At 31.6% G+C, this 24,245-nt stretch overlaps 5 protein-coding genes and 1 non-coding gene across 11 annotated transcripts in view; 3 read left to right on the top strand and 3 right to left on the bottom strand.

Annotated features, from left to right (window-relative positions):
- The first annotated feature begins 961 nt into the window (after positions 1 to 961).
- Positions 962 to 1,680, top strand: LOC119605696 (COP9 signalosome complex subunit 9). Its single transcript, XM_037958963.1, has 2 exons — positions 962 to 1,168; positions 1,519 to 1,680. Exons 1-2 carry the CDS (start codon positions 1,103 to 1,105, stop codon positions 1,657 to 1,659), a joined length of 207 nt encoding a protein of 68 aa, XP_037814891.1. The 5' UTR covers positions 962 to 1,102; the 3' UTR covers positions 1,660 to 1,680.
- A 320-nt stretch (positions 1,681 to 2,000) lies between these two features.
- On the bottom strand, positions 2,001 to 4,583 carry LOC119605695 (F-box/SPRY domain-containing protein 1). The gene is made up of 4 exons (XM_037958962.1): positions 3,743 to 4,583; positions 2,703 to 2,976; positions 2,545 to 2,635; positions 2,001 to 2,481 (listed from the first exon to the last, which is right to left on the bottom strand). The coding sequence occupies exons 1-4, from the start codon at positions 4,048 to 4,050 to the stop codon at positions 2,387 to 2,389; spliced, it is 768 nt and encodes a 255-aa protein (XP_037814890.1). The 5' UTR covers positions 4,051 to 4,583; the 3' UTR covers positions 2,001 to 2,386.
- A 261-nt stretch (positions 4,584 to 4,844) lies between these two features.
- LOC119605689 (sodium channel protein Nach) lies at positions 4,845 to 7,295 on the bottom strand. Its single transcript, XM_037958952.1, has 7 exons — positions 7,144 to 7,295; positions 6,875 to 7,081; positions 6,525 to 6,815; positions 5,624 to 6,072; positions 5,421 to 5,547; positions 5,136 to 5,239; positions 4,845 to 5,080 (listed from the first exon to the last, which is right to left on the bottom strand). Exons 1-7 carry the CDS (start codon positions 7,293 to 7,295, stop codon positions 4,845 to 4,847), a joined length of 1,566 nt encoding a protein of 521 aa, XP_037814880.1.
- Positions 7,296 to 7,632: 337 nt separating this feature from the next.
- Positions 7,633 to 7,705, top strand: Trnaf-gaa. The gene has a single exon. It is a non-coding gene; the product is annotated as a tRNA-Phe (tRNA).
- A 1,735-nt stretch (positions 7,706 to 9,440) lies between these two features.
- On the top strand, positions 9,441 to 11,222 carry LOC119605691 (alpha-amylase-related protein). Its single transcript, XM_037958954.1, has 2 exons — positions 9,441 to 10,120; positions 10,316 to 11,222. The coding sequence occupies exons 1-2, from the start codon at positions 9,455 to 9,457 to the stop codon at positions 11,144 to 11,146; spliced, it is 1,497 nt and encodes a 498-aa protein (XP_037814882.1). The 5' UTR covers positions 9,441 to 9,454; the 3' UTR covers positions 11,147 to 11,222.
- Positions 11,223 to 17,093: 5,871 nt separating this feature from the next.
- LOC119605699 (serine-enriched protein) overlaps positions 17,094 to 24,245 on the bottom strand; it is a 79,992-nt gene continuing 72,840 nt past the window's right edge. For 4 of the 6 annotated variants that reach the window (XM_037958969.1, XM_037958967.1, XM_037958968.1 and 1 more), the window contains 4 exons: positions 21,959 to 22,076; positions 21,567 to 21,898; positions 21,361 to 21,501; positions 20,661 to 21,117 (listed from right to left, as the gene is read on the bottom strand). In XM_037958969.1, the coding sequence (XP_037814897.1) occupies positions 20,935 to 21,117; positions 21,361 to 21,501; positions 21,567 to 21,898; positions 21,959 to 22,076 (774 nt within the window). In that variant the 3' untranslated portion in view covers positions 20,661 to 20,934. Of the gene's footprint in view, positions 21,118 to 21,360; positions 21,502 to 21,566; positions 21,899 to 21,958; positions 22,077 to 24,245 lie in introns of all 6 variants that reach the window. The other 2 variants (XM_037958972.1, XM_037958971.1) reach the window with 2 other exon arrangements.

Genomic DNA, 24,245 nt, shown 5'->3' with positions numbered 1-24,245 from the left:
AAAACATGCAACTGCGCGCAAAAAATTGCAGAATTATTCCTTCAAACTGATTCTGTTTGATGTCCCTTTAAAATACATTTGTTTGACGACCTAGGAAACTATGGTTTGTCAAACAGCAATGTATTTAGCAAACACGGACCCATAAACAGGGTTGTTCTATGTGATAAAGAAATGACAGCGGGTAAAATGGGTACTTTTTCTTACTGAAATAAGTACTTTTTTTAAAAATCGCTTGAAATACCTAATTTAGGCATATCTATTGGAAAATTTTTCTATTGAAAAAAGTTTTCTACTTCTATTTACTATTGAACAATTTTCTTTTGAACACTTATCTATAGAAAACTATTTTGTTTACTGAAGAAAAGTAAACATTTCTATAAAGAGTTTTTCCAATGAAAACTTTTCTAGTGGACTTTCTACTGAGAATTATTTTATAAAAAGCTATTCCGTTGATAATTTTTATATAAAAAACTTATCTATCGAACACTTTTTTAAATAAAAAGCAATTCCGTTGATAATTTTTATATAAAAAACTTTTCTGTCGAACACTTTTCTATATAAAACTTTCCTATTGAACATTTTTCTATAGAAAACTTTCTACTGAACACTTTTCTATAGTAAAATATTCTATAGATAACTTTTCTATATAACATTTTGAATTCTTTTCAATTAATTAATAAAAACAATGGAACAATTTTTCTATAGAAAACAGTGCTAAATTTTCTCTACAAAACTTTTAAATAGATTTCTTTAGAAAGCTCTTCTACAGAAACATTTTCTATACAAATTTCTAATCGAAAGTTGATAAATTTTTATTTTCTAGCAATTCTTTTTTTATATTCTGGAATTAAATTATCTTTTGTATTAGTTAAATGCTTAATTTTCCCCTTGTGATAGTAGCTTGTCGCCTGCGGCCACCATTGTATTCAATTTCTTAAACAACCATCTGCTTTTGATAACCCTGTCTTTGTATGTTTTGACATTTCGAAAATTATTTTGCACAAACAATAAGCAATTTTAGCGAAAAATTATCAAATATTGAATTATTTTTTAAAAATTACATTTAATTCACTTCAAAACGGATTGCAGCAGTGTAGAAAATATGAAACCAACTCTAGCGGCTGATGAAATGTTTCCCGAGGGAGCTGGTTACATGGATATGGAGGAGGTTAGTGACAAGTTGATAAGTGTCTGCTCTGTAGAGTCGTTTTCTATAGAAAGTGTTTGCTTTGTATACTTTTTCTATAGAAAAAGTATTTGCTTTGTAGAAACTTTTTCTATAGAAAATGTGTTTGCTTTGTAGAGACTTTTTTTATAGAAAGAGTTTGCTTTGTAGAGACTTTTGCTATAGAAAGTGTCTGCTTTGTAGACTTATTCTATAGAAAAACAGCATTACTTGTAGACTTTTTTGTAGAAAAGCTCTGTGTCTACTTCTGAGGCCTGTATGTTCAGATAAAGTTCGATCTTCCAAATTTGATTGTTTACCCATTCCTAAACTTCTAATTACTTTTATTTCAGTCCGGTGGTTCTTCAGCTATCTTAATGGATTTGGCCAGTAATGAAAAGCATGTTCATGCTGATTTCTATAATGATTTCGATGATCTCTTTGATGATGGCGATGATGATATTTTAAATCTCACCTCTGATAACAATTCCTAAATAAATTATGAAACAAAACTATTTCTTGTTGTTGTTTTTTTCATATATTTTTCTTTGTTTCATTTTGTTTTATTACTTATATTACACACGAATGTTGGTTTTTTTTTACTTTGTAGGCTAAATTATGGATAGTTTTTGTTTTTCTTCTTTTTTTTATACACAGTTATAAAATTATTTTAATTAAAAATGAAAACAAAATAAACTTAAGCAAGACTAGCACCTTTACAATAATATAAAACAAATACGGTGACTATATATATATAATTTAGGGGAAGCAAAATGTTATTTAAAAAAAAATTAACTAAAAATGTTTGTAAAAAATAATTAACTATAAAAGGGTATACATAATTATTGCAATTCTTTACTTTAGGTTTAGTTTGTATCAATACAAAAGAAATTAAAATGTGTTAAGTCCAAGGCTTTTTATACTTAAATTACTAATGTTTTTCAACTACTTTTTCTTAATAATTATTTTAATTTTTAGTAGTACTTTAAGATTTATATTGGAATTGTTTCTTTTTTTTTTAGATTCATTTAAATTTCCTTATTTATATGTACTTTTTGCCGAAAAATTTTTGTTGGTGAGTTGTGTGTTGTTGTGGTATGTGATAAATATTGTTTTCATTTTCATATGTGTGTGTGTTTGTTTTATAGTTAAAGAGCCATTTAATTAAGAAATATATTTTTTTAAAAAATACGTTAAAAACTTAAGAACTAAAACAAAAATTTAACCATCTAAAGGCGGCCCTAAATACACCATAGAAACCTCCGTATTACCATAAACAGCTGATACCGTGGGATAAAGTTTTTTATCCGGTAAACCTGTACAGGCAGTAAAATGAAATAAAAAGAAAAAAATATATTTATATCTTAAAAAACACTCACCTCTAAATGCAACACCTAAAAATTCATAATTTTTCTCAAATGATAATGTATTATCATCGCAGTCTAGTATAACACGTATTCTTTCGCCCACCTATTTAAGCGGAAAAGAAAAATTATTTCTATTTAAAATAATTTTGTTAAAAGAAATTTCATTATACCTGATATTTGGGAGCATTATTTAACAATGGATAGCTGCCTTGTACATCACCATTGTGTAATAAATGATTTTCTACTAAATTCCAACCCCAACTTTGAGCGTCTGATCCCAATAAGGCCACATAACCATGACACTGTAAAAGTGCTTCTTTCGTTGATATACCAACAACAGCCACTGTACCCAATGGTCCTTCCCATATCACCTCCCAGGTATGACGTCCCTCGCGAAAACCTATTTTACCTCTTGCTGCATCTGTACTTTGAGCAACGGGATTTCTAGAAAATAAAGAAAAATTTTGCTTAATAGAGAATTTCTATAGAAACGGAAGCTGCTTTGTAGAGTAATTTTCTATAGGAAAAGAGTTTGCTTTATATAGAATTATTTAATAGAAAAGTGCCTGCTTTTCTTTCTAAAGAAAAATTGTCAGCTTTGTAGAGTAATTTTCTTGAAGAATGTGTTTGCTTTAGAGGGATATTTTTCGATAGAAAAAGTGTTTGTGTAGTCGATTTCTATAAAAAGTGTCTGCTTTGTAGAGTAGTTTTTTGTATAAAATTTGTCTGCTTTGTGGAGACTTTTTCTATAGGAAGTGTCTGATTTGACGACTCGTTAACTATAGAAAGTAACTGCTTTGGAAAGACTCTTTTCTACACAAAATGTGTCTGCTTTTGTAGGCTAGTTTTCTACAGAAATGTCTCTGCTTTGTAGTTTCATTTTCTATAAAAAGTATCTGCTTGTTTTCCATATAGAAAGTATCTGCTTGGTAGGCTCAATATCTATAGAAAGTCTCAGAGTCGTTTTCTATAGAAAAAGTGTCTGCATTGTAGAGTCATTTGTAGTGTTGTTTTCTATAATTAATGTGTCTGCTTTGTAGGCTCGATTTCTATAGAAAAAGTGTCTGCTTTCTTGAGAAAGAGTGTCTGCTAAATATAGACGTTTTTTATAAAGAAAAACATCTGTTTTAGAAAGACTTTTTTGATAAAAAGACCCTGCTTTTTGGATACTTTGATGGGATAACTTTGAAAATTTTAAAAAGCTACTCACCTATGTAATGTAAAACCATTTCGTTTTATATAAACATTCCGCGAACAATCGAATGGATCCCAGGCATGATAAAAAGCTCTCAATTTCATTTTATATGTGGGCACCGACGAAAGTAAATCTGATTTTAGAGCCTCTTCGGGTAGTTTACGTATACAATATGTACGCCAGACATCACTATTCTCATCGTCTAGGAAATTTTTCCAACTTCGACAGACCAACATACAATTCCTAAGATCACGCAAATCCAAATATGAAAATATCACTTCCAAGACATTGTAATTAAGCATAGAAGCTATTAAATCAGTCATGATGTTGATGCTCCTTTAATAAATTTTTGAGTTTTTCAGTGTTTGGGTCTAAAAAAATTCTAGGTGATGACGTTAGCGAGACAAACGGTAGCAGCAGCAGCAACCCGTTGTCAGGTTGTGTTCCTTTATACGCTCACTTCTGCCGCACTTGAACACGAAATTCCTTTGTAAGACAACAATTCAATACATCACAATACAATGGCTTCAAGTGATTTTTTTTTATTTATAATTACTGACGTCTACCCCCTTTTTTTAAACCACTAACTCCTTTATAAATTCTTTCTTTGATTTCTAGCAACAACAGCAGAGTTAATTTTGGGGGTGGGTTCAGTGGCCGTTTGTCTTCACTTACACACAAATTATTGAATATTTTAGTTATTTGATTGTTTTATTTTATAATAAAGTAGTGAATATAATATTAATTTTTGTTTAATATTTATCCACTACAAAAATTTTCACCGAAAAAAGTGTATGTAAATATTTTGTAAAATATTAAATCGGCAAAACGTGTCTCTAGAGTAGTTGAGTTCTTAACTAAATGAAAATCAATGACAGCATTGACAGTTTGTCAAACAACAGGATGTTTCACATAATTTTGTTTGGCTTAGAACAACTCTGTGTTGTTAATGTAAACAAAAAACAACGTTACGTTTGTATTCAATAGGAATGTATGAAAATTAAGTTAAAATTGCAATTTCATTGAAATTTCTTAGAAAATTACAACAAATATATTGAAAAATAATGATTTTTCATAATAATTTTTATTTATTTAAGTTTTTTTATGATTTTTCATATTAATTTTCCATATCCTCTATATTTACTTTATCGTCTTTTTCAAGTTCTTGTTGCTTCTCCTCTTCTCTTTTATTTTCCTCCGCTTCTTTTTGTATTTTCTGCTCAAATAACAATTCTCTGGCTCGACATTCTTGCCGATAATATTTATTCAATATAATGGAGAAATAATAAAAAATTTCCACTGCTGAAACCATGCTCATGCCCACGAATAAACTGAAAGCGCTGCCTAAATTAGCTAAAAAATAAAATATTTATAAAATTTTTATTTGTAGTAATAGTTTACTACTTACAGACCAATGTCACCATATTGGATAAGAGATCATGACGTACTCGGCGAAAAACTTGAGAATTTATATAGACATGGACAACGCTATAGTCCTTTTTAATACCATCGCTGAAATAAAGTAAATATAAATAATACTATATGGCTTTGTAAAGGATTTTTCTATACAAAATAATGTCATCTTTAGAGAGGCTTTTTCTATAGAAAAAGGTTATTCTTTAGAGAGAAACTTATCTAAAGAAAAAAGTCACAATGAGGCACATTTCTGAAGAAACTGTCATGTCTTACTTACTAAAAGTTATCTATAGTGGGAGTATTCAATTGCAACGGTGCACTGGTGACCTGAACATCATACTCAATCTTTTCACAGCTTCTATAACAGGAACACTGAGTCGTCTTATAACGGCCAATAATAGCAGCTGCAAAAAAAAAAATTGCCAAATACTCTCTCTATCACTCGTTTTTTAATCGTTTATATCACTTTTTCTCTCTCACCAAAATTATCCACCAAACAAGGTATATCCTTATACGAACATATACGATCCTGAGTTCGATTACTAAAGAAAAAATACGTATAACAATTGCATAGTTTGAGCATTAATTCCACCCGACAATTAAGCTCACAATTAGCACCAATATACGAACGAAAAAAGGTCAAAGGCCTTTCATTGGGAAAAACACATTTACGATTTTCGAAGGCAAGATCTTTGACGGCTTGTGAACAAAATGTTTCGGTAGGTCGTACCGTCATGAAAACTTCTTCGTTGAGGGGTACAAATTTGATTATGGAGTGAGCACTGGGAAAGGCATTCGTTTGTTGTATGAGCACTTTGAAACCGTGGGAATAGGAGTAGATACGATCGAATATACTGTCATTGTAGTAGAGGATGAGTGAGAGACCATTGCGTAGTCCGGAATGGGCATAACGATTGGTAAAGTTGATGCTTAAGAAAGGGAAAAATATATTAAATTTTTTTTTTATAGTCTAGTCTATAGTGTAGTCTATAGTCTAGTATATAGTCTAGTCTATAGTCGAGTCTATAGTCTAGTTTATAGTCTACTCTATAGTCTGGTCTATAGTCTAGTCTATAGCCTATTCTATAGCCTTGTTTATAATCAAGTGTATACTAGAATATATAGTCTAGTGTATAGTCTAGTTTATAGTCTAATGTATAGTCTTGTCTATTGTCTACTTAGTATATAGTCTGGTCTATAGTCTTATCTACAGTCTAGTCTACTCTAGTCTATAGTCTAATCTATAGTCTAGTCTATAGTCTAATCTATAGTGTAGTCTAGTCCATAGTCTAGTTCATAGTCTAATCTATAGTCTAATCTATAGTCTGGTCTATAGAGTTCAAAATTTCTTCGGCAATAAATTTGAAAACTGAACACTCACACAGATTGATTTAAATTGAACGAACAGCAATAACCACTAAAAGTATGAGCAACTTGGAACAATCGGGTACAGGGTACAATCTCATCCTTATAACGACATTTATATATAATATCGCTACAATTCCAACTTATTTTTCCAACAAATTGTAAAACACTTAAATTATTGAGAATCAAAAGTTCCTCTAATAAATTCAATTCTTTAGGGGAATATTTAATGCCATCATACATGAAACCATAATTAGCATCTAAAAGATCTAAAATATCCGGCACCGAGGTAAAATTGGGTAAAATTCTGGAATGAGATTAAAGAAAAATTAAGAACATTTTGTAACGAAATCCGAAAACTCTTACAATGTCTCTAAAAACTCTTTAGATTTCTGCATATTATACATGACCTCCGGACAAATGGTGGTGGGGGGAAATATAAGACTTGAAATAGGGGCATGATCATTTTCCACATTCATGCGTGTAGGATTGCTGCTATAGTCGACATAAAAGGTAACCACCATGACCACAGCACAAATGAACATTATTAAGGAAATTAACATCCAAATAAATCTGAAAAATAAGATTTATTTCTATTTTATATTAAATCCTAGAAAGATATTCCAAAATTGTACCTTATATATTTATTAGTTTCCTCATCTTTGGTATATTTTAAGCCGTGAATACTGGTGGTATCACAAAAAGCATACCAGGTACGTTTGAGGGCTCCCCTTAAGGCGGTAATAGATTCATCTATATCTTCAGGTTGTAATTCGGCGTGACCCATGTTAAACACTAATAAATAGTTTCTTTAAGACCAGTTAACTCAAGAATAATTGTGTAAATCAAAAATTTCCTCTTTTTATAACAAAAATTTCCCCTCAACATTTTTAGTCAATTAAATATTTCATAATAAAAACATCCTTTTTTTTTACTGTGCAGCCTGACAACCCTTAATTATAATCATATTAAGGTCTGTTTGGTTGTCAATTGTATTTTACGTTGTAGCATACTTTAAGGCAGTTTATATAAATATAGAAGTTTTGTAGGGGAATTGTTATTGTTTTGAAATACATGACCAAAAGCGTGCATGTTGTATGATTTTGTGAAATGAAGTACCAACAGCCGAAATAGCTCAGTTGGGAGAGCGTTAGACTGAAGATCTAAAGGTCCCCGGTTCAATCCCGGGTTTCGGCATAACAATTTTTTTTTCTTTTTTTTTTTCTTTAGAAAATATTTATCTATAGAAAAATGTTCGGACAATGACAGTTTTTTTATAGAAAAATGTTCACTAAAGACAGTTTTCTATAGAAAAATTTTCACTAATTACAGTTTTCTATTGAAAATTCTTCATCAATGACGGTTTTCTATAGAAAAATTAAAAATGTTCAGCAATGACAGTTTTCTATAGATTTTAGGATTTTCTAAGTTCACCAATGAAATTATTCTGTACAAAAATATTCAACAATGTTCAACTATGACCGTTTTCTATGGAAAAATGTTCACCAATTAAACTTTTGTATAGAAAATTTTTCACCAATGATAGTTTTATATAGAAAAAAGTTGAAGGATACATTTTTCTATAGAAAAAAGTTCACCAATGATATTTTTCTATAGAAAAATGTTCACCAATGGAATTTTTCTGCAGAAAAAAGTTCACCAATGGAATATTTTTGTAAAAAAAAGTTCACGAATCAAATTTTTATATAGAAAAAAGTTCACCAATGAATTTATTCTGTAGAAAAATGTACACCAATGACAGTTTTCTATAGAAAATTTGTCAATAATGATAGTTCTCTATAGAAAAAAGTTCACCAATGTTAGTTTTCTATAGAAAAAATTTTACCAATGACAGTTTTCTATAGAAAAATGTTCATCAATTGAATTTTTCTGTAGAAACAAGTTCACCAATGACGTTTTTATATAGATTTTAGGATTTTTTCTAAAAATTTTTTAAAAAAATTGTTCAACAATGGATTTTTTTATAGAAAATTTTTCACTAATGTTAAATTTCTATAGAAAAATGTTCAACAATGACAATTTTTTATAGAAAAATGTTCACTAATGACAATTTTCAATAGAAAAAAGTTCACCAATGAAATTATTTTGTAAAAAAATGTTCACTAATGAAATTTTTCTGTAGAAAAATTTTCACCAATGACAATTTTCTATAGAAAAATTTTCACCAATGACAATTTTCAATAGAAAAAGGTTCACCAATGAAATTATTCTGTAAAAACATGTTCACCAATGAAATTTTTCTGTAGAAAAATGTTCACCAATGACAATTTTCTATAGAAAAATATTCACCAATGACAATTTTCTATAGAAAAATGTTCACCAATGAAATTATTCTGCAAAAAAATGTTCACCAATGACATTTTTCTATAGCAAAATATTCACCAATGACAATTTTCTATAGAAAAATGTTCACCAATGACAATTTTCTATAGAAAAAAGTTCACCAATGAAATTATTCTGTAAAAACATGTTCACCAATGACATTTTTCTATAGCAAAATGTTCACAAATGACTATTTTCTAAAGAAAAATTTTCACCAATGTTAATTTTCTATAGAAAAAAGTTCATCAATGTCAATTTTCTATAGCAAAAAGTTCACCAATGATATTTTACTTTAGAAAAATTTTCACTAAAGTTAATTTTCTATAGAATAGAATCTTCACCAATGAAATCAGAACGCATTCCCATAACTTCTACGTCATATTATTGAGATATTGTTTAAAGAAAAGATTTACAGCCTGTACCTCCCATCATAACAATATGGTCAAGGTAGAGATAACCAGGCATACATATAATAAATGACCAGTAAATCCCACAATATTAGACCTGCTTATCTTGGACTAGATAGTAAATAGAATTTTATATAAAAATCACAACAAAACCATAAAAAAACTTTAGTTTTTCATTAACTTTTGCTATAGAAAGATGTTAAAGACCTTTAAAACTATAATAACATTACTTCTGCTAACAATATTGCTGTCCCGATCAAATGGCCAGCATAATCCACATTGGTGGTCGAATCGCAACACCATAGTCCATTTATTCGAATGGAAATGGCTGGATATCGCGCGAGAATGTGAGGAGTTTTTGGCTCCTCGCGGTTTTGCTGGCGTACAAGTGTCTCCGGTAACGGAAAATGTTATTGTTGCCAACCGTCCCTGGTGGGAACGTTATCAACCGATGTCCTATAAGTTGCAAACACGTTCCGGTTCGGAGCAAGAATTTGCCGAAATGTGTCGTCGTTGCAATAATGTGGGCATACGTATTTATGTCGATGTTCTACTTAATCATATGGCTGCCGATCAATATCAGCCGGCGGTGGGTACAGCTGGCTCTATAGCTGATCCAGGGGCAAAGTCTTTCCCTGCTATACCATTTACCGAATTAGATTTTCATTCGACTTGCGAGATTTGGGATTGGAATGATCGTTATCAGGTGCAAAATTGTGAACTGGTGGGTTTGAAAGATTTGGATCAAAGCAGTGAATGGGTAAGGGAACGTTTGGTGGAGCTTTTGGATCATTTAGTGGAGTTGGGTGTGGCAGGTTTCCGGGTGGATGCAGCAAAACATATGAGGGCTAGTGATTTGGAGGTGAGAAATCAATAAATATTAGGTTTCTGTGGAAAAAAGTTCATTGGTGACATGTTTTCTATAGAAAAATTTCATTAGTGAACATTTTTCTATAGAAAACTGTCATTGGTGAACATTTTTCTATAGAAATTTGTCATAATTTCTATGAAAAACTGTCATTGCTGAAAATTGTTCTTTATATTTCTAACTCCCCAGATCATTTACAATCGTGTACGCGATTTAAATGTGGATCATGGTTTTGCCCCCAGCTCCCGCCCCTTTATCTATCAGGAAGTTATCGATCATGGCCACGAAACTGTCAGCAAATACGAATACAATCAATTGGGTACGGTAACAGAATTTCGTTTTTCCGAAGAAATCGGTAGAGCTTTTCGTGGTCACAATCAATTGAAATGGCTGCAGAATTGGGGCCCTCAATGGGGTTTTCTACCGAGTGAACATGCCTTAGTTTTCGTTGATAATCATGACAATCAACGTGATGGCGGAGAGGTTTTAACCTATAAAACTTCGAAACAATATAAAATGGCGACAGCTTTTGCTCTGGCATATCCTTATGGTATAACCCGTATTATGTCTTCCTTTGATTTTTCTGATCGTGATCAGCCACCTCCTCAAACGATCGCGGAAGAGATTATATCTCCCGAATTTGATGAGATCACTGGAGCTTGCACTAATGGCTGGGTTTGTGAGCACAGATGGCGTCAAATTTATAATATGATTGAGTTCAAAAATGTTGTAGGCCCGGCGGGCATTAATGACTGGTGGGATAATGGTGATAATCAAATTGCCTTTTGCCGTGGTAATCGGGGTTTTGTGGCTTTTAATGGTCAATCGTATGATCTAAAAGAACGTTTAATGACTTGCCTGGAACCGGGTGTTTATTGTGATGTTATTTCGGGTTCAAAAGTTAATGGTCAATGTACTGGTAAAACGATCTTAGTGGAATTATGGGGTTATGCTGATATCTTTATAGGTTCCCAGGAAGAAGATGGTGTTTTGGCTATACATCAAGATTCCAAATTGTAAAAAACAGGGACCTAATGGAAAAATAAAACTCAGATGATTTAAATTTTCAAAAATACAATACATTTTTTTTTTTATTGAAAAACATTTTTATTTTGGATTTGGGGAATTTTTAAACATCAATTATGGTTTAATTTACAAATTTTGGGGGGAAATTTAATAAAATCTGTAATTAAATTTGTTATTAAAAAGTATTTTTGTGCTGGGTAGTGAAAACTTAGAAAATTTAATAACTTATGATAATATTTATTAAAATTATTTCAAAAATCTTTAGAAAATAAGTTAAACCTGGTTTAGTTAAACTTAATAGAAACAAGTTTAACTTAATAAAACTATATTTTTAAAAATAAACTAAAGTTTTATTAAAGAAAATGCTGAATTTATAGATTTTTTAATTAAAAACTAGTTTAAACTCGGTTTAGTTAAACTCGCTTAAATAAAGTTTAACAAAAATTAATCACACATTTTTAATAATCAACAATATTTTATTGGAAAAAGTTATATGTTTTTAAATTTTAACTGAACTGAAGTTAAACTTGGTTTAATTAAACTTTATGAAAACAAGTTTAACCTTAAGAAACTATTATTTTATAAATTACATTAAATGTTATTAAAGAAAATTCAAAAATTTTAGATTTTTATAGAAAAAATGTTTTAAACTTAGTTTAGTTAAACTGACTAAAATAAAGTTTAACGCAAAATAATAATATATTCTTAATAATAACATACTGCTTATTAGGAAAAGTTAAAGTTTGACAAATTTCAATAAAATTTTGTTTAAACTTGGTTTAGTTAAACTTAATAAAAACAAGTTTAAGCTTATAAAACTAAATTTTCTTATATAAAACAAAGTTTTACTAAAGAAAATCTAAAATTTTTTTAATTTTTCTATAAAAACGGGTTAAACTTGGTTTAATTAAACTTAATAAAAACAAGTTTAACACTTAAAAACAAAATATCTAGGTAGTTTCAATCAAATTTAAAAATATTTTATAATAAACCCAGCAATTTGTATTATTTTTAGTTGATTTTTATGAAATTTTTAAGTATTTTTTTGTTTAATTTTTTTTTTAATTTATTTAAAATATGTTTAATTTGTTTGTTTATAATAAATATAATAATATCTTCTATTTAACTGTTGTAATAATTAATAAATATTTTTTTTTAATTTTCCTCTCCTCTCATACAAAAAACAACATTTCAGTTTAAAGTTTTTTTTTTAGGTTATAATAATGATTTTATAAAATATATTATTAGTTTTAATATTAATAAATAATTTATGGCTGTTGTGGTTAAAAATCCTTAGCAAAAACTGCAAATAGAAAAAGTTTTTTTTTAAAAACTTTAATAAATTTTGGGGAATTTCATTTTTTATTTTTTAAAAAGTTAGAAAGCCAAACATTTATTTGCAACATTGCTTTTGTATATGTACTACAAATTAAAAGTTTATAAATCATATAAGCAAATTATAAAAATCAAAGAAAAAAAAAAAACTTGTTCTACTTGCATTCGTTTAATAAAAGAAATTATAAGTTTATTTTAATATTTATTAAAGTTGTTTAAATAAAACTAAATAATGAAGCTATTAAACAACATAAATAAGTAAATTTTTATAAATAAAATAACCTCCATTAAGAAAAAAAAAAAAAATAAAAGTTTTTACTTAGTTTAAGCGTTTCCATTTTGTAAACAATTGGCATCTCTGTTTTTAAGTGACAAGTAATTGATAAACAAATGCATTGATTTGTTTTGTTCTGATGCAGGTATGGACCCCCGCAACATTTTAGCTACAGTATAGTCTATAGTCTAGCCTATAAACTAGTCTATAGTCTAATCTATAGTCTAGTCTAGTCTAATCTATATTCTATAGTCTAGTCTATAGTCTAGTCTATAGTCTAATCTATAGTCTAGTCTATAGTCTAGTCTATAGTCTAGTCTATAGTCTAGTCTATAGTCTAATCTATAGTCTAGTCTATAGTCTAGTCTATAGTCTAGTCTATAGTCTAGTCTATAGTCTAGTCTATAGTCTAGTCTATAGTCTAGTCTATAGTCTAGTCTATAGTCTAGTCTATAGTCTAGTCTATAGTCTAGTCTATAGTCTAGTCTATAGTCTAGTCTATAGTCTAGTGTATAGTCTAGTATATAGTCTAGTGTATAGTCTAGTCTGTAATCTAGTCCATAGTCTAGTCTAGTCTAGTCTAGTCTAGTCTAGTCTATAGTCTAGTCTAGTCTATAGTCTAGTCTATAGTCTAGTCTATAGTCTAGTCTATAGTCTAGTCTATAGTCTAGTCTATAGTCTAGTCTATAGTCTAGTCTATAGTCTAGTCTATAGTCTAGTCTATAGTCTAGTCTATAGTCTAGTCTATAGTCTAGTCTATAGTCTAGTCTATAGTCTAGTCTATAGTCTAGTCTATAGTCTAGTCTATAGTCTAGTCTATAGTCTAGTCTATAGTCTAGTCTATAGTCTAGTCTATAGTCTAGTCTATAGTCTAGTCTATAGTCTAGTCTATAGTCTAGTCTATAGTCTAGTCTATAGTCTAGTCTATAGTCTAGTCTATAGTCTAGTCTATAGTCTAGTCTATAGTCTAGTCTATAGTCTAGTCTATAGTCTAGTCTATAGTCTAGTCTATAGTCTAGTCTATAGTCTAGTCTATAGTCTAGTCTATAGTCTAGTCTATAGTCTAGTCTATAGTCTAGTCTATAGTCTAGTCTATAGTCAAGTCTATAGTCTAGTCTATAGTCTAGTCTATAGTCTAGTCTATAGTCTAGTCTATAGTCTAGTCTATAGTCTAGTCTATAGTCTAGCCTATAGTCTAGCCTATAGTCTAGTCTATAGTCTAGTCTATAGTCTAGTCTATAGTCTAGTCTATAGTCTAGTCTATAGTCTAGTCTATAGTCTAGCCTATAGTCTAGCTATAGTCTAGTCTATAGTCTAGTCTATAGTCTTAGTCTATATGTCTAGTCTATAGTCTAGTCATATAGTCTATAGTCTATAGTCTAGTCTATAGTATAGTCTATAGTCTAGTCTATAGTCTAGTCTATAGTCTAGTCTATAGTCTAGTCTATAGTCTAGTCTATAGTCTAGTCTATAGTCTAGTCTATAGTCTAGTCTATAGTCTAGTCTATAGTCTAGTCTATAGTCTAGTCTATAGTCTAGTCTATAGTCTAGTCTATAGTCTAGTCTATAGTCTAGTCTATAGTCTAGTCTATAGTCTAGTCTATAGTCAGTCTATAGTCTAGTCTATAGTCTAGTCTATAGTCTAGTCTATAGTCTAGTCTATAGTCTAGTCTATAGTCTAGTCTATAGTCTAGTCTATAGTCTAGTCTATAGTCTAGTCTATAGTCTAGTCTATAGTCTGGTCTATAGTCTAGTCTATAGTCTAGTCTATAGTCTAGTCTATAGTCTAGTCTATAGTCTAGTCTATAGTCTAGTCTATAGTCTAGTCTATAGTCTAGTCTATAGTCTAGTCTATAGTCTAGTCTATAGTCTAGTCTATAGTCTAGTCTATAGTCTAGTCTATAGTCTAGTCTATAGTCTAGTCTATAGTCTAGTCTATAGTCTAGTCTATAGTCTAGTCTATAGTCTAGTCTATAGTCTAGTCTAGTCTAGTCTAGTCTATAGTCTAGTCTATAGTCTAGTCTATAGTCTAGTCTGTAGTCTAGTCTATAGTCTAGTCTATAGTCTAGTCTATAGTCTAGTCTATAGTCTAATCTATAGTCTAGTCTATAGTCTAGTCTATAGTCTAGTCTATAGTCTAGTCAATAGTCTAGTCTATAGTCTAGTCTATAGTCTAGTCAATAGTCTAGTCTATAGTCTAGTCTATAGTCTAGTCAATAGTCTAGTCTATAGTCTAGTCTATAGTCTATAGTCTAGTCTATAGTCTAGTCTATAGTCTAGTCTATAGTCTAGTCTATAGTCTAGACTATAGTCTAGTCTATAGTCTAGTCTAGAGTCTAGTCTATAGTCTAGTCTATAGTCTAGTCTATAGTCTAGTCTATAGTCTTGTCTATAGTCTAGTCTATAGTCTTGTCTATAGTCTAGTCTATAGTCTTGTCTATAGTCTAGTATATAGTCTAGTCTATAATTTAGTCTATGGTCTAGTCTATAGTATAGTCTATGGTCTAGTCTATAGTCTAGTTAAGTCTATAGACTAGTCTATAGTATAGTCTATTCTATAGTTTAGTATAAGGACAAGCCTATAAACTAGTCAATAGTCTAAAGTCTTGTCTATAGTCTGGTATATAGTTTAATTTACAGTCTAGTCTATAGTCTAGTCTATAGTCTAGTCTATATGCCAGTCTATCCTATAGTCTAGTCTATAGTCCAGTCTATAGTCTTGTATATAGTTTAGTCTAACATATAGTATAGACTAGTTTATAGTTCAGTCTATTGTCTGTTCCATAGTCTAGTCTATAGTGTTGTATTATTGTTATAAGTTAGTACTAATTTAAAAATTAAATTTTCCATGTCTGTCATTTGTTGCGATTGTTTTCTTGCAGTGTGAGTGTTTTTGTTATTGTTTGCTCTTTAAAGTAAACAAACCATTACATTGTATTTGTTATGACAATGTTTTGTTTACGTTTGTTATAGTTTTACAGTGCTTGTTAAACTGTAATGGAGGTTATTTAGAAAAAATGCGGCACAGCCGTATTTTAGCTTTGTTTTTATTATAAAAAAAGCTCTAAATTTTAGATTTAACAAGCCAAATTAACTACTAATATACATATAAATATTATAATTAATTTTCATTTAAAAGATATGTTTTTATATATAAATTAAGTTTTGTTTTTTTTTTTTATATATTTAACATTTACATTAAATTTAATAAAAAGTACGGCCCCTTGACCAGCTTAAAAAATGTTTATTATTAATAATAATATTTCTTTAATAAAAAAATATTAAGTTTTTTTTTTATAAATTTTTATATACTTTAACAGGAACCATTTAAGACATTTTACATTGAAAAAGTGGGGAAAATTATTTATTTAATTTATGATAATTTTAGTTTAAATATTAGACACTTATTTGTAAAAAAACTTTTTATTAATTAAAAACTTTAACATTTATCAGGTAATGGGGTTTTTAATATAATAAATTTTTTTTATGTGTTTAAATGTTTATTCTTGTAAAAGTTGGTTTTTAAAGGGCTACAACAGACTTTTGGGGGTTTTGGGTTTTTTATATGTATTTCACTTTGATTTTATAAGTTATTGTTTTGTTTTTATTATTTTTTTTTTAATAAAAAACACTGAGAGATTGTCAAAAAATTTTGTGAAGTGCTCCTTATTGCTCCTTTATATATATTTTTTTTAAATTTTGTTACAAAAAGGGTTTGATTTTTATTTCAAGTTTATGTTAAATTTCCATATTTTCTTATGTACACAGCATTGGTCAGCTAACTAGCATGAAATTTACAAACTTGGTTTAGTTAAACTCAATTATGAGTTATAAAATCCTTTATTTTAAAAATCACTACAACTTTTAACTAATAATTTTATAGTTTAGCGCAAAAATGTTATTATAAAACTATAATGTTTTTTTTGATTCATTTCTGTTTAAACTTGGTTTAGTTAAACTTAATTAAAACAAGCTTAAGATTTAAATTTATCATTTTTGTAACTAAGAACAACATTGTATAATAAAAATCGCCGATTTTTGGATTTTTGTTGAATTTTAGTTTAAACTTGGTTTAGTTAAACTTGTTTAAACAAAGTTTAACTAGAAATGTTTATATATTTTTATAATTTACTTAAAACTTTATTGAATAATAACAAAATTTCTTATGTTGAAACAAAATTTGACTTAAACCTGGTTTAGTTAAACTTAATTAAAACAAGTTTAAGGGCTTTTAATAACATATTTAAAATGTAATTAGATGACCAATACTGTTTGCTTTAAAATTTTGAAAAATCTTTTAAAATTTATAAAGAATTTAAAAAAAATTTGGTGAATTTTTTTAATATAAAACGGGAATTTGTTTTCTTATAAATGGTGCTAGTTAGGTGACATAAAACATTTAAACATTAATTTAAACAATTATTTTAGATTTAGAAGAAAAATATCTAAAACATAGTTGTTATTATTTTGTTTGCCTAAGTGTGCTTCTTAGTTGACCAACACTGTGAAATATGAAATATGGAAAAGATGTATATTTAAATTTATTTAACTGCTTGTTCTTGGATTTTATAGGGAGTTTCACATTTATATGTAAATATTTAAATGATTTTGTTTTTTTTTTAAGAAAAAAATTATTGTTTTTATTATCAAATGGGAGGGGGTTTATGCAATCATAAGATGGCGCTTGTTTTTTTAATTTTTAGAAAAAAAGAAAAGAAAACACAATTTGTTAACAAAATAACGTATACCATTTGTTTTTTTAGTTTTTCAAATATCCAACTCTGTCTTTTGTTTTCTTAAAGAGTTGCCACACGTTTATTTTACTTTCCCTTAACCTTAAAATTGTGTTTTCTTGTTTTTTTTTATTTTAAGTTTAAATAGTTTCAATATTTTCATAACTAATACTTTCCGGGCAGACTTTTTTGTAGTTTCTTTCCTGGTTTCTTTGCTGGTGGTTCCCAAATGAAAAGTAAAAAGATTGTCTGCTTAGAAAACCTTTTTGTTAAAACTCTATCTAACCTACACCTTGAGCTTTAGTTTAGAATCGTTTGATAATTTCGCTTAATGCCTAATTATATAATTTTACTCTAAATTTTACTTCCCCTTAAGTGAAGATCTTTCCCAGTATTACCTATATTTCATTAACTACTTATTCCTCTATTCTTCTCCATTTGTCCTAAACACTTTTGCCCACAGTTTGTAAACGCCTGCGTCTACTATCTCTGCGTCGATATCTATCGATTATGCGACTCCTATGTCTTTCGGGACATAAAGCTTCAGGAGAGCTGTCCACCTTTTTCAAGACTATACGAAAAGTAAAAGTATGTTTGGGTGAAGCACTGGTAGCTCGTCTAGGAGAGGGCGGATCAAATTCACTGCCTGAGGAAAAGCCCCCACAGCCCGCACTACTACCCCCAGCAGCACTTAAAGCTCTGGGTGTGCCATTGGCATAACCCGAGGGTGTGGACATAGAGCCGGTGGAAAATTGTTGTGTCAATACCGAACTGGGTCGTGGCTCAAAGATCGAGGCACATCTTTGATCGGTGCACAAGAATGTCTTAACTTCTTCCTCTTTCTGTTTGATGGTCAAGGGGAAATGTTTTTTACTGGGATCAGCAAAAGGACTGCGTTGTGGTGGCTCATGATGGGGCACACTGGAGGAACTGGAGTCGTAGCTATCACGTGAACTATAATTCGAAGAAGTTTGATTGGATAGAGGACTGCGTGCACGTGAAAAGGCACTAAAGGGTGATATATGCAAAGATCTAAAGGTTTCGGTCTTTTGTTTCTTAGTCATGGGAAAATTGGGGGACCTAACCGTACTCAAACCCATACCGGAGACACCCATGCCAGCACCACTAGCCTCGGAGGGGGTATAATCAAAGTGAGTCTCCAAAGAAGATTTCCTGCCATTAGAGGAATTGCTTCTTTGAAAAGTCTCTGCATCCACTAATTCTATGGAAGATTTTCTCAAATCAATACTAGACTTTTTCACCTTTTCATCCATATCTACTATTTCAAAACTGGAAGATTGATCTTCATAACTGGTGGATTGGTAGCGTGAGATATCAAAACTGGTTTCACGCGAGGAATAGGGACAATCAAAACTTGATTCTGCCCTGCTGGACTTGCGATCGCCTTCCACCATTTCAAAGCTATCACCACCCGATTCTAAACGTTGTAAACTTACATCGGTATCAGCGCCCGGACTGCGTAAGGTCTCTAAGAAAGGTGAACGGGGAGGATCAAAAGAAGAACGCCTAGAAGGCGGTTCAAATTCTATAATAGGACACTGTAAAGGAGACTTCTCTAGAGAAGAACCCAAAGTGGCCGCCTCTAAAGCCTTTTTAGCGGCCACCTCCGCCTCTTCGGTTTCTTTTTTCAAATCTATGAGATTTACATAAATCGGTTCCTCTTTGTAGCCCTTTAAAATCTCAACTAATTCCGCACGAAAATCTTCCGGTATTATCAAATCATTCGAATCCGATTCACGTTCTTCGCTAATGCGCGGTTCGATGGGTTCACGACTTTCAGAGCGACGCTGAAAATGATGAACCGCTCCCGAGTTTTCGGTGGTTAAAGAAGAAATTTTCAAAGAATTATTGATTTCTTCCACGAGATTAGCTAAAATATTATCGGTCGTAGGATCGCCTTGTTCAGCGCCATCTTCTGGTTCTTCCTCGAGTTTCTTATCATGCTTGATATAGGATTCACCTACCTTTTCGAAATGGACATTGGCCAGCTCGAACGGTATATCGCTTAAAGGTGTTGCTCTACCCGAACCGCCGCTGCCTTCATGAATATTCAATTGTCCACTACCGCCACCAGCCGATGAAGTACCCGTTGAATCTGAACTGGGCCGTTTGCTATCATTCGATTGTGTTTGTTGTTGCTGCTGCTGTTGTTGTTGCTGTTTCGTTTTCTCCTCATCTCCGCGGGCAGATCGACGTAGTTTCAAGGACATTTTAGCGTAGTGTGAGAATTTCAATGACATCTTTGGTTCGAATCCAACTTCGGACATTTGTTTGACTACAGCACTCTTTGCAGCCGTCGACGAGGCGGCCGGACTGGCTGAAAAAGTACTTTGGCGTATTAGCGGTCCACTAGATGTACCCGATTCGGCTCTGGTAAAAGCATTAGCAAAGCGATTCGTGCGCGTCGATATGTGTTTTGAGGGTTTGCGCACAAAAGCCAAAATCTCACGCATTACGCTCTTCTTTTCCGGTTGCTGCTGTTGATCTTTGGCATCGGCGCCGGACTTTGCTTCAGCTTTTTCCTGCTCCTCCCGTTCACGTTGCTCCAAGAGCTTTTGGTTTTCTAGAGATTTTTCCATATTGCTGCTTTCGGCCATGCGATAGGTTTCGGCTGGATTGGAAACCGTTATGGGCGGTATGGGACCTATGGGACTGCGTTTATCGCCACTGAAATAAATTGGTGTGAAAAGATTGATAGAAGGTCTCTTGTAGCTGGTGGGAGTGCGAGCATCATCTGGTTCTGTGGCCGCATCACAGGTGGATCTACCATGAGCATCTTGTACATGCACCGTAGAAGTAGGACTTCTGCGTGACATCTGAGAAAAATCCAAAGGAGCAGCACTTCCCACTGGAGAGCGTCTTTCCTGGGTGTGTATGCTGAAGGTGGGACTGCGTCTATCTCCTGTAGGTGATCTGGCGGTAGGTGTGGTTGAACCAAAACCCAAATGCAAAGGCAATTCATTGGGTGATTTTAAACGATCATTGGCTACAAGTAGAGGACTGCGCCGTCCCTGAGGACTGCGATCATTATTAAAACCCACCGGACTTTTTCTACCCTGGGCCAAGGATAAAGAACCGGTCATGCTGCTTTTGCGTTTGTGTGAAGCCCTTAAAGTGCCCTGTCTGGATAAAGTGGTGGGCGTTTTCTGTGACACACTACCCGGACTTTTCGATTCAGGATGCGGCAATATGGGACTTTTGGGTGTATGAGGACTAAGCCCCTTATCGTTGGTCGTCAGCATGGCATTCAAAGTCAAAGGTCCCTGAGGATTTATGGGACTGCGGCGATCGCTGGGACTGCGGCGTGTGCGAAAACTTTGCGATTTAGCTTTGCGTATTTTTGGCAGGGATTGATTGTGTTTGTGACGTCCATGTGTTGAGTGATGGGAGGAGGAGGAGGAGGGGCCGTTCAACTTATGTTAGTTGGTATTATGTGGGCCACTGGTGGGATCGCTGCTGCCGCTGGAGCTCAAAGTTGTATTCGAACCATAGGGATCAAGTGAACTCTGCACGGACATCGATCTGCCTTGATTTTGTCGAGCCCTTCTCACTCGACTAGAGTTGGGAGACAATTTTCCGGGGTCGATACTTTCTGGGTCTGCCTGCAATGGTTAGAATCAGACATAAAGGGGGGACACAAGGGACGACAATCAATAACGCCCATGATAATGTTTACGTTCAACGTTCAGCAAGATCATGAGAGTTTTTAATTGAGGAAAATTGGAAAAATATGAAAGCGTTAATTTTTGTAAGCAATTTTTTTTTTGTTATAAAAAAAGCCAATTTTGTTAATTGTTTTAATCTTTAAAATTCGTTTTCAAAATAAAACTATTTCTAGGACTTACCTGGTAGGCCAAAGCATTCATTATAATGGAATAGGGCACCAAACCCAAAGGATGTATTTCACGCATCAAAACATTGGCGGGTATTTTATGGAATTGTATATATTCCAGGAAATTACCCAAAATCTCTTTCATATCGATATTCTGAAAACAGAGAAAGGTTTCAAATACCGTTCTTTTCGTTTGTAAATGGATTTAGTTGTCCTTACCGGATTATTATCATTATATTTCTTGCTCCACATTAAAGCTGCCTGAAACTTGGTAAACTCATCGGCTCTTAGTTCTTCACGGGCCAAAATCAATCTAACCACATGTTGAGGCAATAGAGTAAAACTACCCAAATTCAAAACTTCATTGCCATGTTCATCGACAAATTCCAAAACTTTCTGAACCAAACTTTTAGTACATTTGTACTGGATATAACGTTCGGCCGAGGACAATAAAGCGCAAACCGTATCCACATTAATACAACACTGGACAAAACCACCACAGGCCCGTCTCAGTTCCTCCAAACCATAATAATCGGCAGCATTCATAACTCCTATAAAATAAGAGAATCATTATGATCTTTATAATAACTCCAATGTTTTCATCCACTTACCCAACAAAGTTCGGGGCTGTAGGGTTACACATCCTGTATGTATGTATTCGATTAGTTGACGGAAAACATCCGGTTCAAATTCTTCTATAATCAAGGTTTGATGTTGTTGACCCGCAGGCTAAAAACAGGAATATGTAATAATTTTTTTAGTTTATATCAAAATTTTAAAAGGTTTTGCATATCATAGACATTTAAGAAAATCTCGCATTTCCATAATATAGTTGTAAATAGGTTAAAAATACATATTTTAAGGGAATGAAATATATTTTTCACAATAGCTTCTAAATTTTTTGATATTTAGGTTAAATTAGTTAAAAATTAAGTAAAATTCTTTAAAAAGTTACTCTCTTCCAATTCATAATAAAAAAATTCTAACTCAATTTTCAGTTAAAAACAAATTTCATTATGAATAGAGAAAGATCTCGCGAAAGATAGAGAGAAATGTTTATAAACATGTTGCCTAAATATTTAAACAAGGTTACCCACTTATTACACTTTTCTAAAGTTGGCAACTTTATTTTAATATCAGCATTTGGCAACATCTTTATAAATTTTTAAGAAAACTTGTTTAAATTAAAAGTTTAATAAGTTTTTATTAAAATTTGATCATAAATTAAAAAAAGATACTTTATTTTCTATATTCGAGTAGTAAAATTTAGACACTGAGTAAATGTTGAAAGGAATTTGTTAAGAAAAAATAGTAATAGTTTCCTAACAACTAAGATAATTATAGTTAAAGTAAAAATTTAGTAAAAAATCAAGTTCAGTTGAAAGTAGTAAAAAGTTTTTGAAAGAAAATATTTCATAATAGTTTAAGGAATTGAATTAGTGTCAGATTTCTTCGAGAAAAGGAATAGCTTTAAACGGACTATCAGTTAATACAGTCAGTGGACTTAATAGGGTTTCTAAATGTTACTTTTGTGTTATCCGTAATGGATCGTACCTCATCCTACCACTAGTGTGGCAGACAGACAGAGAAATAAGTCTATACTATAAAGACCTCGTAATTTGGCGAAAGAAGGTAGCACAAAACAGGAGGTTTTGTGGCAATCAAGCTAGATCATGTCAGATTTTTAATCGAACAAACATGTGGCGTCAAAGAATGAATCTTTCTTTGCGAAAATCGACTCGAAAGATCCGCCTAGCCGTGCAAAAATGAATGGTAAGGTAGACAAACAAAGCACGTGTTTGTGTGACAGACAGTGAGTAGTCTTTTCTATAGTCTAGTCTATAGTCTAGTCTATAGTCTAGTCTATAGTCTAGTCTATAGTCTAGTCTATAGTCTAGTCTATAGTCTAGTCTATAATCTAGTCTATAGTCTAGTCTATAGTCTAGTCTATAGTCTAGTCTATAGTCTAGTCTATAGTCTAGTCTATAGTCTAGTATATAGTCTAGTCTATAGTCTAGTCTATAGTCTAGTCTATAGTCTAGTCTATAGTCTAGTCTATAGTCTAGTCTATAGCCTAGTCTACAGTCTAGTCTATAGTCTAGTCTAGTCTAGTCTATAATCTAGTCTATAGTCTAGTCTATAGTCTAGTCTATAGTCTAGTCTATAGTTTAGTCTATAGTCTAGTCTATAGTCTAGTCTATAGTCTAGTCTATAGTCTAGTCTATTCTATAGTCTAGTCTATAGCCTAGTCTATAGTCTAGTCTATAGTCTAGTCTATAGTCTAGTCTATAGTCTAGTCTATAGTCTAGTCTAGACTAGTCTATAGTCTAGTCTATAGTCTAGTCTATAGTCTAGTCTATAGTCTAGTCTATAGTCTAGTCTATAGTCTAGTCTATAGTCAAGTCTATAGTCTAGTCTATAGTCTAGTCTATAGTCTAGTCTATAGTCTAGTCTATAGTCTAGTCTATAGTCTAGTCTATAGTCTAGTCTATAGTCTAGTCTATAGTCTAGTCTATAGTCTAGTCTATAGTCTAGTCTATAGTCTAGTCTATAGTCTAGTCTATAGTCTAGTCTATAGTCTAGTCTATAGTCTAGTCTATAGTCTAGTCTATAGTCTAGTCTAGTCTATAGTCTAGTCTATAGTCCTAGTCTATAGTCTAGTCTATAGTCTAGTCTATAGTTAGTCTATAGTCTAGTCTATAGTCTAGTCTATAGTCTAGTCTATAGTCTATTCTATAGGTCTAGTCTATAGTCCTAGTCTATAGTCTAGTCTATAGTCTAGTCTATAGTCTAGTCTATAGTCTAGTCTATAGTCTAGTCTATAGTCTAGTCTATAGTCTAGTCTATAGTCTAGTCTATAGTCTAGTCTATAGTCTAGTCTATAGTCTAGTCTATAGT

The sequence above is a fragment of the Lucilia sericata genome, unplaced genomic scaffold (genome assembly GCF_015586225.1).
Source record: "Lucilia sericata isolate MDLA Ls3-8-SP2 unplaced genomic scaffold, ASM1558622v1 Contig000510F_arrow, whole genome shotgun sequence".
Lineage (NCBI taxonomy): Eukaryota > Metazoa > Arthropoda > Insecta > Diptera > Calliphoridae > Lucilia > Lucilia sericata.
This window is presented reverse-complemented; position numbering and strand designations above follow the sequence as displayed.

Coding starts and splice junctions, on each gene's coding strand:
- LOC119605689 (XM_037958952.1), bottom strand. CDS start 7,295: ATGGGTCACGCCGAATTACAACCTGAAGATATAGATGAATCTATTACC. Junction 6,816..6,874: donor AAAGAGTTTTTAGAGACATT/GTAAGAGTTTTC, acceptor ATCTCATTCCAG/AATTTTACCCAATTTTACCT. Junction 5,548..5,623: donor TTGTTTGGTGGATAATTTTG/GTGAGAGAGAAA, acceptor TTTTTTTTGCAG/CTGCTATTATTGGCCGTTAT.
- LOC119605696 (XM_037958963.1), top strand. CDS start 1,103: ATGAAACCAACTCTAGCGGCTGATGAAATGTTTCCCGAGGGAGCTGGT. Junction 1,169..1,518: donor GTTACATGGATATGGAGGAG/GTTAGTGACAAG, acceptor CTTTTATTTCAG/TCCGGTGGTTCTTCAGCTAT.
- LOC119605695 (XM_037958962.1), bottom strand. CDS start 4,050: ATGACTGATTTAATAGCTTCTATGCTTAATTACAATGTCTTGGAAGTG. Junction 2,636..2,702: donor ATAATGCTCCCAAATATCAG/GTATAATGAAAT, acceptor CCGCTTAAATAG/GTGGGCGAAAGAATACGTGT. Junction 2,482..2,544: donor TTTAGGTGTTGCATTTAGAG/GTGAGTGTTTTT, acceptor CTGCCTGTACAG/GTTTACCGGATAAAAAACTT.
- LOC119605691 (XM_037958954.1), top strand. CDS start 9,455: ATGTTAAAGACCTTTAAAACTATAATAACATTACTTCTGCTAACAATA. Junction 10,121..10,315: donor TGAGGGCTAGTGATTTGGAG/GTGAGAAATCAA, acceptor CTAACTCCCCAG/ATCATTTACAATCGTGTACG.